General features: G+C 34.0%; 2 protein-coding genes across 5 annotated transcripts; one reads left to right on the top strand and one right to left on the bottom strand.

The window, feature by feature from the left end:
* Window positions 1–4,537: 4,537 nt before the first annotated feature.
* On the top strand, window positions 4,538–6,649 carry LOC145017104 (large ribosomal subunit protein uL30w-like). Its single transcript, XM_078975185.1, has 7 exons — window positions 4,538–4,658; window positions 5,218–5,409; window positions 5,501–5,598; window positions 5,694–5,751; window positions 5,921–6,000; window positions 6,069–6,171; window positions 6,268–6,649. The coding sequence occupies exons 2-7, from the start codon at window positions 5,227–5,229 to the stop codon at window positions 6,481–6,483; spliced, it is 738 nt and encodes a 245-aa protein (XP_078831311.1). The 5' UTR covers window positions 4,538–4,658; window positions 5,218–5,226; the 3' UTR covers window positions 6,484–6,649.
* A 2,495-nt stretch (window positions 6,650–9,144) lies between these two features.
* LOC145018354 (uncharacterized) lies at window positions 9,145–13,028 on the bottom strand. 4 transcript variants are annotated; one of them, XM_078976251.1, is made up of 10 exons: window positions 12,754–13,028; window positions 12,566–12,640; window positions 12,305–12,446; window positions 11,926–12,210; window positions 11,692–11,839; window positions 10,570–11,616; window positions 9,842–10,080; window positions 9,667–9,740; window positions 9,433–9,493; window positions 9,145–9,355 (listed from the first exon to the last, which is right to left on the bottom strand). In XM_078976251.1, the coding sequence occupies exons 2-10, from the start codon at window positions 12,619–12,621 to the stop codon at window positions 9,302–9,304; spliced, it is 2,106 nt and encodes a 701-aa protein (XP_078832377.1). In that variant the 5' UTR covers window positions 12,622–12,640; window positions 12,754–13,028; the 3' UTR covers window positions 9,145–9,301. The 4 variants fall into 4 exon arrangements, with proteins under 4 accessions (XP_078832377.1, XP_078832376.1, XP_078832378.1 ...); XM_078976250.1 differs by having other exon boundaries at window positions 12,729–13,028; XM_078976252.1 differs by lacking the exons at window positions 12,566–12,640; window positions 12,754–13,028 and having other exon boundaries at window positions 11,926–12,205; window positions 12,305–12,415.
* Between the last annotated feature and the right edge of the window lie 252 nt (window positions 13,029–13,280).

A 13,280-nucleotide genomic window follows, 5' to 3' on the forward strand; every position in this document is an offset into this window, starting at 1 on the left:
CATTAGGTCAAACTTGGTCAAAGTCAAAGGCTCACGTCAGCTGGACATGCTACCATGTCGTGGCCTCACATGTTGTAACGCCCGTAGATCCGGGCTAGTCATTTTAGAGACGATAGGCATCAAAAATGAGTTTTTGATGAAAGATTATTTAGAATGAATAATCTTAACTAAGTTATAGTATATGTTACAAGGTTTTCGTACATATAAAGAACGCCGAAATCCAAATTATAACGAAGAAGTTATGATCTGTCGAAGTTTCGCGGCAGAACCGACACGACGCTGAATGACGTAAAAACTGAATTTACGTTAGATTGATATTTATCCTTAGCAATCTAAACGAAAGTTGTAGAGTTCGTTAAACCATAAGCGTGCATAAAAAAACGTCCCAATATGACTTCGTATGATGAAGTTATGATTTTTCTAAGTTTCGACTTAGCGGTATGCACCCCGAATACTCGATTTGAGATCGAGCTGTTTTTAGCCAAAACAATCTAAACAAGAATCGAAGATATCGTTAATTTTAGTGAAACGATAAAAAGAAAGGCGAAAACGGACGTCGGATGAACAAGTTATGAATTTATAACGGGGTTTTCCTATCCCGACCTACTAAAAATAAATAATAAAAATAAAATCAAAATTAGCCGACGAAATCTAAATGAAAGTTGTAGAGCGTAGTCTCACCTACGCGGGGATATAAATAACGTCGAAAATGGAGTTCGTATGAGGAAGATATGAATTTTTGAAGTTTATTTAATAATTTCGGTATTTAAATTTAATTAAAAATATCCGATATTATCCAGGGGGGGGGGGAGTCAGCGTTCTTATCCCCATTATCCCCAGCGTAATGTAGATTTACGCCCAACGTAAATGGGTTTCCAGCCCTCTATAAAAGGGTGTCGAGGGCAACCAACTTCTTTACTCATTTCTTCCATTTTTCTCGCGTTTTTGCATCGTTTTTCGTGCAAGAAATATCCCGAAGCCCCAGTATCATTCCTGAGCCCCGGAGCAAGTCCCGAGGCCCCGAAGATCCCGATAAGTGTGATTCCCGAGCCGAAGCTCTGCCCGCGAGGAGCGCGGTTTTTGTGAAGATCTTCCAGATCTACCGAAGAATACTATTTCTACAAGTCGTAGTGCTGTCCGATCATCTTCTAATGAAGTGTGTGTGTGGTTACTTTCTTCTAACGCATAACTATGAAGTATTTTATACGAAATACGTGTTATGTGTATAATTTTGTTGTTATGTGTGTGAATGTATATTCACTTTCTTCTATCTCATAGATCTAATTTATTCTCTATGAAATACATGTTATGTGGGTGTGCCTCATCTGTTATGTGGAATAGGTATTGAATGAGAATGATATACAGGTTTTAAACTATGTATAAAAATATATATTTTTTATCTACTAATATGTTGGGTAGAACATTGGTAGATACTTGATGTGTGATAAACAGATGAGAGGCCCCGATGTTGTTGTTGTTGATCTAGTTATTCAGCGTAGTATGGATTAGACCAAGAGGTTAGTTTTAGATCTGGGAGTATGGATCAGGTAAAGAGATAAAACTTGTTATTAGTCTGGGAGTATGGATTAAGACTAAGTTAATTGTCCCTAGTCCGGGAGTATGGATTGGGCACAGTTATTGATCCGGGAGTATGGATCAGATCAAGATTAGGGTATAGTTAATTGTCCTTATTCCGGGAGTATGGATTGAGTACAATTATTGATTCAGGAGTATGGATCAGATCAGGAGGTTAGTTTTAGATCCGTGAGTATGGATCAGGTAGTTTTAGATCCGTGAGTATGGATCAGGTGAAAAAGGTTAGTTTTAGATCCGTGATTATTGATCGGTGAAGAGGATAGTTTTAGATCTATGAGTAGGGATCAGATAAAGAGGAAAATTTTAGATACGAGAGTTTAGATCGTATCGTTGTGAGGATCGATGGGGTGGGATAAGAGTTGCCTTTATATGGTGAAATTGTACAAGTTTGAATGTTCTATATTTATAAATATATGATATAACATTGTGAGATGAAAACCCTATATGCTCACTAGGCTCCCAAGCCTGACCCACTCAGTTTTCTTTGTATCATAGGTATCGATACGAAGACATATTTCACAGAGAGATTTAAAGGAGATAAATCATTAGTGTAATTGAATGTAAGTTCTGTTTATGCTTATATGTCTGTATTGGAACATGACATCCCGAGGTTTTATTATTAAATGAAAATACATTCTCGTTGATAAATGTTTTGATAGGTTATTATCATATCTTGTTTCAGGAACAAATTCCGCAACCGTTTTCGTTAAAAGATTACACTGATTTTATAAAACAAAGCATAAACAAATCGGTCTTTTCTGGGCGTGAAAATGGGGATGTCACAGTTGGTATTAGAGCATTAGTTTAAGCGAACTAGGAATTTGTAGGAAATTTCTAGACTTAAACTTAGAATGCTAAGTAATGATTGTGAGCAGTGTGTCTAAAATATGTTAGGTAGTGCACCTAAATTGACACAAACACTAGTTTATTTTAGGAATGATGCCTAAAATACTTGTATGTGCTAAATGTTTTGTGTGATAGCTATATTGGTGCTATTATTTGTTCGGATCTATGGTCTGTTGCCGACCGGATCTGGAAACCTTATGTGTTTAGGATTCTAAGCGTATGTCTACAATATTAGAACTAGCATGTAAACGTTTCGGAGTGATAAGAATGATTTGAATATCTATCGTGAATAAGGATCTAATTTCACCTTATTCGGTGTATAGATCAAAAATGGTGAGAACAAGAAGTGGAGTTGGAAATGCTGATGAAAACAGGAATCAACCACCAGTGATTGAGCAAATACTTGTCATAGCAGCAGCACATGAGCCGATAACAATGGCCGGTGTACAATTGATGATTCAGACGATGTTGGACCGTCAAATGGATGAAACGATACGTCTGCTTCAACAAAATCGTGAAGAACTGTTAATTCAAGTGGAAGAGCCCGAAGTGAATGAAGGGCACTCGGAAGGTGGAAACTTTAGTGGATTTGTTGGTCAAGCCAACCCACCGATAGTTAGGCAAAACAAGCATAATGGAAGGAATGATGGAATGAGATGTAAGTATAAGGATTTTCTGACTTGCAAACCATTGACCTTCACTGGAAAGGAAGATCCGATCGGAGTTATGGATTAAATATCGGAAATGGAGCTAACCTTCATGACTTGTGGCTGCAGAGGCAGGTTGCAGACTCCAAATGGATTCATTATTGGACGTAATCCAAAAACATCACCTCAACATGGGACAAAAGTGTATCCTACACTATATAGAAATTATTTTGACAAATATAGAATTTTGACCTCCATTCACCATCATTTTTTCTTACATTTAGTACAACAACATTGAAGAAGCTTCATACTCGATACTAACATAAGTTTCATTTCCAAAAACAGAAGGCCAACAGTTAAGCGAGTAATACTTTTTTTTTAATTGTGTTATAATATTATATATCAAATAAAATAGAATGGATGGTAGATGTTGATCTACTTGCTTGTTAATGACACATCAGACTCGTCTCACTTGCAATTTCCACTTGAGGAGACAAAGACCAACAACTCTGTAATCTACTTTCAGACCCATGTTTAGAGATGTACACAACATCCTCACCCTACAAATGAAGAACTACATAAGTATAGGTTTAAGAAGAAAATATCTAACAATCTTGATTCCAAACATGTTGGATATACTTATTCAACCTATTAAGAAAATATTTGTACATGTGGTATTGACCTTGAACTCTCATCTGCAAAGTGAAAATCTTGTTTGAATACAAGTGTCAAATGGAAACCTTAGCTAAAACTATGTTATCGTTACCTTAAATTTGTTTACAAATAGAACAAATTCTTCAATATCTAAAGGCCTCTTGACATGATGTTTTTCATCATTTAATGAGAGCACAAACTAAAATCCCTTTGGAAGAAAGGGATTGAAACCCAATATCGAATAGATTGATTAGAAAGGGACTCACATATCCATTGGGTTGATTAACGCCAATATTTCGCTTAGGAAGGAACTGGAAGGTCAGTTGACACGAAGATTTCCGTGACCTAGACGGACCGAGTCCAGAACAAAGACAAATTTATGAGGCGACGAACGATTAGTAAACATCTGAGAGTTATGGAGGATTGAGGCAATAGTTTGGAGAATGTAGGGAGTGGTGGAAGGAACTGAAAAATTATTTGATAGAAGAATGATATAATCGATCGGTGAAGGGACTAAACTTGGCAAACCCTCGAAATAGTGTGACCAAAATCTAAACAACACATATTGAGCTATTCATAAGGGTTGGTCACTTTATTTATAATAATAATAATAATAATATTTTTTTATGTATTTATATTGTTTATTTCACCTTTTAGAAACAAATGACAATATCCAGTCTACTATATAAAAAAGCCCGTTGGATTTCAACTTAAGCCCACAAACTTATCCGGATTGACGATTGTTGAATTTTTATTGCTCCATAAGTCCAGATCCAGGCTGTTGGATGGGCTTCGTTGTAAAACACTAAACTAACCCCACAAAACCCTAATCTTCATTGCGCCTTTAAGAACAACTTGCCATAGAAAAGAGACACCCCCTTACTCGCCTGCTCGCTGCTTTCAGACTTCCAGTTGGTAAGCTTCTTAAGATCCTACATTCATATGATCCGCATGCTTGTTAAGTCTCTTCTTCAATGAGCGTTTCTGTGATTCTTACACGTTTGATTACCAGAATCATTATCTATGGATAAGTATAACGGTATTGCGTGTGTTAATCTCGCATTTTGTTGTTTATATTACTTTCGAGATGTGATTTGTCCGATTTAGGTATTTTGAATGCTTAGATTTGTTACTGTAATGCTTAATCGGAAATTGTTGGTTTTGCCCTCGAAAGTCGAAATGTTTTTCTTTTCTTTGCTTGTAATCAGGTGACTTGAACATAATTATTGAACTTTCTCTTAGATTTGGTATCTCTATCAATGAATTTATGATAAGACAGCCATTTTGCGAGCATCATTCAACCATTGAAGTTATTGTTCCTACATCTCAGATTACGTGAATTATGATTTATGAACAATTACCTGTTGTATCTTCGATTTTGGTATTAAGAATGCTTAAAATATCACTGTAATGTTGTTCTTAAGTCGAAAAATCTTATGCTGGCTTATTTAATGAACATAAATTATTCATGTAGTCTGAAGAAATGGCTGAAGTTGCTAAGGCAGGACAATTGGTTCCTGAATCTGTATTGAAGAAGCAGAAGAGAAATGAGGAATGGGCTGTCGCTAAAAACCAACAAGCTGAAGCCTTGAAGAAGAAGAATGCTGCCAACAGGAAGTTGATATTCAACAGGGCCAAGAAATACAGTGAGGAGTATGAAGCTCAGGTATATACATGATCATATAATTCATATCCCATTGTTATCCACCTGATCTCTTTGAATCTTAAACTAATATATCTTTTTTTATAAATTTCAGCAAAAGGAATTGATTCAGCTGAAACGTGAGGCACGATTGAAGGGTGGATTTTATGTGAATCCAGAAGCCAAGATGCTGTTCATCATTAGGATTCGTGGGTATGCATTATTACAAAACTGTAAATGACTAAATTCTGCTAATATTAACAACACCTGATTCTTTATTTAAAATCCCATCTTTTCTAAACATTCAGTATCAATGCCATGGACCCGAAATCCAAGAAGATTTTGCAGCTCTTGCGTTTGAGACAGGTGATGTTCTTTGTTCCATTATTCTTACTTCTTAAAGTAAATTTCACTTTTGGTCCCTGAATTTTTTAAATTTTATCCGAAACCAATGAAACTTTTTGGGACCATGATTGAAAAAATCAGCTATACTCAGGGACTGAAATTGTAATTTTTTTTTGTTGTTATCATACAGATATTCAATGGTGTGTTCTTGAAAGTCAACAAGGCAACACTGAATATGCTACACAGGGTGGAACCATATGTTACATACGGGTATTTATCGAGTTTTCATTTTACAAAATTCTTATTATTATTTTTAAAAATTCATTTTTCTTTTTCAGATACCCGAATTTGAAGAGTGTGAAGGAGTTGATATACAAGAGAGGGTATGGGAAGCTAAACAAGCAGAGGATTCCATTGACAGATAACTCCATTGTGGAACAGGTGACACTTAATTTTTTTTTTTTTTTTTTTTTAAATATTTTATTAATGAAATTGGTTTATGATATAATTTGTGTGGTGGTAATTAATTAATTATAGGGTCTTGGGAAACATGGGATTATTTGTGTTGAGGATTTGATTCATGAGATTCTTACTGCTGGGCCCCACTTTAAGGAAGCCAACAACTTTTTATGGCCATTTAAGTTGAAGGCTCCATTGGGAGGGATGAAGAAGAAGAGGAATCATTATGTTGAAGGAGGTGATGCTGGTAATCGTGAAGATTTCATTAATGAGCTCATCAGGCGTATGAATTAGAAAAGAACAAAAAAACAGATTTTGGGATTTTCCGATTAGTTTGTGTACTTGGTATTTTTCTTGATTATTGAGAGTTAAGTAGACACTTTTTTGAACAAAAATGGATGTAACTTTGTTGAGAAGATTTTGGATTTTGTCATCAAATCGTTTGCTATATTGTTTGGCATGATCTTGTGTTGGTTTTGTATGTTTTAATTTTTTTAGGCTAAAATGGTGAGTTTGTGGTGAAGAATTGAATGTAAACATTCACAAGTTAAAACTCAAAATGTTGAAAGCTAATGTGTTAAGAAATGGAATGTAGATTTTAAAGTGAATAATCGTAAAATTAAAAAGCCCATTCAAGTAAAAAGCTTGTTTTTAACTTGATTGTTGCATATGATGGATTTCTTCCAGCTAATAGAAGCTATGATGCTTCTTTTACAACTCAAGAAATTCTAGTTGTGGTTGTGTGGTGGTGAAAGACAGAAGCGTTTGATGGTTTTCCACTAATTTTGTTAAAGGATATCAGTCTTACTTGAGAAAGATGTGGTAGATTTTGTAATGCAATTTCAAGACTCAAACCACACACGCGGTGTTTGTAATGCATCATTTGTTACTTAAATTCCTATATTGTCGAATCCTTTGTTATTGTTAAGAGTTTTAGGCTTATTAGCTTTTTGGATTTTCATATAAAGTTTAGCTCATAAAAAGGTCTAAGATTCTAGAAGGGCCTCTAATGGTAAATGAAATCGCTTAAATAAGAGGAAAATTTTATGCTTTTCAAGGTTGACTTTTGAAAAATATATTGTTCAGTTAGTTGGAAATAACCGTATAACAATATGGGGGATTTTAGGAGTTTCCTAAAAAATGAAGGAATTTGCATAAAAGCGTGCCTCTTGTCTTCTTACACTTCGGTTCTTGTGGATGGTATCCCACTAGCCCGACCTATGAGTTTAATTTAAAAAGGGTGTAAATGCAAGACGATTCTCTCTCACCTTTCCTTTTGGTTTTGTTGAAGGAAGGTTTACGTATCGGAATTGAAGATATCCTTACAAATGGTCTTCCGCGTAGAGCTTAGGTTGCTAATAATAGATTTTTGATCTATCATTTCTTTTATGCGGATGATGTTATTTTTATAAGGATATTGGCCGTATGATAATGTGATTAACATTGTTTGTGTCTTGTCTTGGTTTTTTAGCCTCAAGGAATAAAATTAACCTTCACAAGTTGAACCTTTACGAAATTTGTGTTGATTGGATAGGAGTTGAAACTTTGACACATCCAAAATATGTATTTTTATAGGGTTATAGGTGAAAGCGGTCTAGAGTGTTTGGAAGTTGTATGTATGACTACCCTTTAGGAGTAGATATGTAGAAATTTGGTCTTGTTTGAGCTCTAAAAGCAAATGAAGTACGCATTTTTATAGGATTTTCAAGCATTTGTTTAAATAAATGTTTATCAAAACGTTAAAATTAAAGTTAATTGGTTTGAGTGGTTGCAAAACCTAATGATGGATTTAAATTCTTTGTAAATGTTTTTATGTTCACATGTCTCCATAGTTTTTTATATATAATTCAGTTGTTTAATAAAATTTTGTTTGATGTAAAAGCAACCATAATAATTTATCATTGCTAAAACTTATTTATCATGTCAAATAAATAAAAAAGAGTATCTTTAAAAACAATCTCCAATGCATAAGTCAAAAGTTATTGTTGAAAGCATTTTAATAATTAAACAATAAAGTTATAAATATATAATATCATCCCCTAGTGGAATTCCATAATGAAGGTTCGTGATTCAAACTTTGACACATCTAAAATATTGCTAGTGTTTTACGATTGACCTTCTATATGGGCTCTAAGACAGGTTGGCATCTCCCACTCAGATGGTGTGGTTTGCCATTTTTTACAATATCATTAAGGAGGTTCATGATTCAAACTTTGACACATCTAAAATATTGCTAGTGTTCTACGATTGACCGTCTATATGAGCCCTAAGACAGGTTGGCATCTCCCACTCAGATAGTGCGGTTTGCCATTTTTTTTACAATATCATTAACGAGGTTCATGATTCAAACTTTGACACATATAAAATATTGTTAGTGTTCTACGATTGATCTTCTATATAGGCCCTAAGACATGTTGGCATCTTCCACTCATATAGTGCGGTTTGCCATTTTTTTACAATATCATTAAGGAGGTTCATGATTCAAACTTTGACACATCTAAAATATTGCTAGTGTTTTACGATTGATCTCTTATATGGATCCTAAGACAGGTTGACATCTCCCACTCAGATAGTGCGGTTTGCCATTTTTTTACAATATCATTAAGGAGGATAAACATGACATGTTATTAAGATTATGGCATAGAAAGTAATACTACATACATGTTTACATGATTGATAAATAATAAGTAAACGGAATAGTAAAGAATATTAATGCACTCAAATGGTTATTGAAGAAGCTCTAATTGTGAAATTCAAAGCTAAAGAAATCGCTAAAGAATATCTACCACAAAATCCATCCATTCAGTTGATTTATGAGTGTGTTACAATAATATATCTTACATGACTTTACACTACGAAGAAAAATGGGTCATATATGTCTTGTTTACGTATTTATCTTTCTATTAATTTCTATCTCAGTATTATAAAATACGTCAAGTTTATACTGATACATCGTGAAGTGACCTAACATTATATTTACATCTTCCTATAAAATAAAAAAGAGTACACAGTATATACAAATTCAACCATTATATATACATCTCCCTATCATTAAATCTTCTTCTATAACAACAAAATATACAATTCTTGATAAACCTATAATAAGCTTTTGTCAACTCTGTTTCGTGCTTTTATTAGGTAACATCCTTCGTTCCCTCGATTCCGGCTGTAAACAAAATAAACAAAATTCATAAAAAAACATTTTCAAAACTCCAATAAATATAAATTGTTAGAATTCAAGACCTCTGATCTTTGAATAGGCTGATAAAGTCTTCGTATAAACTCCCGTAAATGGTTGTATATACTGCAGATTCAAACAATTTCAAAGCATTTCAATCAAGCTCCTATTATTTGGTACTTTTTTCGAAAGGAATAAAAGGGGATAAAACCTAAGGGATTTTAATTTTAACAAAACTAAACTTCTTATTATTATTAACAATGTATTAATTATTATCATTACTTTTTTCTGAATCTGACCTTAGTCTGTGTCTATTGCAAGCTGCAAAGAACGCAGCAACACCATATAAAATGCTCTTTATAGCACGAAAAACCTACAACAAGAACGATAATTCCACGAGTAAAAAAAAACTTATTAGTATATTTTATAAACAAAAATAAATAAAACACAAATTAAAAGATTTAAAAAAACCACCTGAGAAAAAAGGTCGTTCCAGAGGGTGCGCCACATGGAAACTTCATAAGTTTTCACAGTTGCTTCAGCAGTTGAAGCAACTTTTACAAAACTGCTTATAAACAGCCATATACCTCCAACAAAATTATACATGTATTTATATATAAATCCCAAAAAATTGGATAATTTCAGAATGAGGTGAATTGGTGCATAGATTGCTCCCCAAAGGCACAAGAATATTGGGGACATAACAGTTGTTGCTGCAAAAATTGGCAAAAATTAAAATATTAGCAATATCACTCAAACCATGGCGCTAGTTTAATAAAGTTGCAATGGAAAATTACAAAAGAAAAAATATATATATATATATATATTTTCGACAGTTTTGCGGTTTAACTAATAATAATTTATTTTTTCCAATCAAATCATTAAAAATTAAGACATTTTTTTTTCCAAATCAACCATATTTCACTAGTAATTGTTATACGAGGTTTCATTTGTACGTTTCATAATTAATCATTTTGACATGTTATATCAAGTTAACATGATTAAACTGAAAAAAAAAAAAAAAAACTTTTGAGTTTTTATGATTTAGTTGGAAAGAATTTTATAATCACAAAAATGATTATGATGTGACATTTAATGTGTCACATTATATAATAAATATAAATGGTTAAACGGTAAAATTGCCCAAAAACATAATGTTTTTTTTCTATAATTTCCCAAAATGTAATAAAAAAGTACGTTACCAAAATTGGAAACAACGGACGAGATGTACCAAATCGGAAGCAAAAGAACATCAATAAGACTATCAACTAGATTCCAAGAAGTTTCTAGAAGAATCCCAACAATTGAAAACAACCCATCACCAAACTCGATAACAACGTTCCACAACGGCGACAAAACATCCAAAATCAAAAGAACCGGTGCAACCAACGGTTGCGTAAGAACCGAAACAAGTGACCGAATCGTCCTCGTCACCATCAAAAACCACATGATAGCTTTCTCCGCATTATGCAAAAACAACATCGTACCCAAATACTTAATCCTAGACACCATCTCCCATGTTTCTATCCAATCAAACAAAGGTCCAAACAAACGGGAAGCCGTTGCTTTAAGAAGTGGTACGTTTTTGTACAAGTCATAGAAGCCAATTACAACCGTTACAAACGAAATCGCAACATACAACGCACGTGCTAAAGGACACATCCATGGTCGGTACAGATGACAAAATACAGGGTAAGATTGGAAGAAAATAACCCAAGATGGAAGTCCGGCTTCTAATAATGTAAGTAATCTTAAATCCGACATTATTATTTTTCGTAATTCAAATGGAAGGTGAAGATCGTTAAAACGGAATAATAATAGTACGTCTATGTATTGATCAGGGTCGGTTGATTCTACACATTCGCTTGGAGATGGAGAGGGTATCTGACAGCTGGTAGTGTCAGTGTCATTGTCATTGTCATTGTCATTATCATTATCGTTGTCATTGTCATTGTCATTGTCATTGTCATTGTCATTGTCATTGTCATTGTCATTGTCGGTATCAGGAGGGGGTGAATTTGAAATATTTGTTTGGTCTTCTAATTTTTCGGGATATGGGTTTTTTTCATCGTTATTGATATTTGGAGGGGGTGTGTTGGAAATATTTGTTTGATCTTCTAATTTTTCAGAGTGATTTGGACTACATGGATTATCATCTTCTAATAATACTTCGATTTTTGAGATGTTTTCGTCATCACTTGAACTACATGTGCTAGGGGTATCGGTACCCGCATCATGAAATGCTTCTCCTGGAAATAAATACGTTTGTGTAAGGGTAAAATGGTCATTTAAGATGTATTTGAATTGTGAATGTGAATGTTTACCTATCATAGAATTGAGATGTTGTTCCAAGAGAAGACGTTCAAATGGAGTCCCAGGAAGCCATAAAGTTATGCACTTAGCAGCTTGAGCAATACTATCGAATTCCCATCTTCTCATGGATTTAGCTTCTAAAGCAAGACATGTATCAGTCTGCTCATATTGCATAAACACACTTATAAACATTTGTCCACCATTAATAAAAAAATGAAAAATACAGAAATAGGTAAAGAAAATACCTGCAATTCATTCAAGTAATTGACACCACGAACATCTTTCCACACAACTTCAAAAACAATAAATCCATAAAGGGTTCTATGCAATTTGCTGTTTTCAACTAAGGAACTCCTGAGTTTCTTTACAGGTAGCAACACCCTCTTTTTTGAAAGTGTTGACATTGACAACCATCTTTTCAACTTTTGAGCTCGGCTTGAAGGTGTTGAACAATAATTGAGATCACTGAAGTCGGGATTATCTCTATTATCCTTTCGACCTTTTGTAATTGCAAAAGGGGACATTCTGGACTGAATATGTAATCAAAAGAAAGAATCTTGAATCATTAAGTAGTGAAAATTTACTTCAAAGTTAATAGTTAATTCGATTAAGAGAATTGTTAACCTTTGTAACCATTAATTGCCATATCTGTGCAGGACCAGAGACTAAATCTTCCAGCCATGGTCGATTGTCCACCAGTATGTAAAATGTCTTGCTTTCAGGCGCCAAGAAAAGGGTAAGATCAGAAAGATATGATTGCAAATCCCTAGAAGCAAACAATGATATGATGATTGGAATCGTAAATTACCAAATCAAAACCCTAACAGAAACTAAAAGAAGAAAAGTATGAAATCAAGTATAGGTCGAATTGAGAATGTTGATTACCCAATTTGAAAACTATTTAAAGGAAAAAAGTATCCAACATTTTTGCATCTCCCCATGTAAACCACGGTTTAACCCCTGCAAACAAGAAACAAAATTGAATAAAGAACCTGATCGAGTATATGAACAAATTCGTAGAAGAATGACGAAAAGGTGATAAACGTACAATTACAGAGACGTAATGCACGCACATATTGATTGAAAAATCGTGAAGGGAATTGAGTTATTAATCGAATAACTATGTCATTGCGCGGAATCGGAAGAATATACGAAATAAACACCATCGAACATGGTAACAAAAAGAAGGATCAGGCTACGCATATCGAAGCAGCCATTGAAAGCGTGAATGATACGAAACTATGCGATTCAAAGTCAATAATTCATCATGTTCCTTCCTGAATGGATGAATAAAGAACGATAACTTCGTTGTTTTTTCTCTCTCTCACATACCTTTTGTGTGTGTCTGTGTGTGTTTCTCTCTCTAAATTTGAAAGGAAAAGGGGAAGATTTAGAATACACGTGGTTTTTGTGCACGTGGAACACGTGTTGAATAACATACTCGCGAATCGCGATACAATAACTAATCGATAACCCTTTGTCTTCAAAGTATTAACAAAATGTGCAACTTATTTTCATGAGTCATTGACTTATGGATGCATATTTTATGCGACAACGAACCTAAAGATCAACATGGTTGGCTAAAAACTCGAGTGTGTTT

This window comes from Lactuca saligna, chromosome 9 (genome assembly GCF_052625555.1).
Source record: "Lactuca saligna cultivar CGN05327 chromosome 9, ASM5262555v1, whole genome shotgun sequence".
NCBI classification, from domain to species: Eukaryota; Viridiplantae; Streptophyta; class Magnoliopsida; order Asterales; family Asteraceae; genus Lactuca; species Lactuca saligna.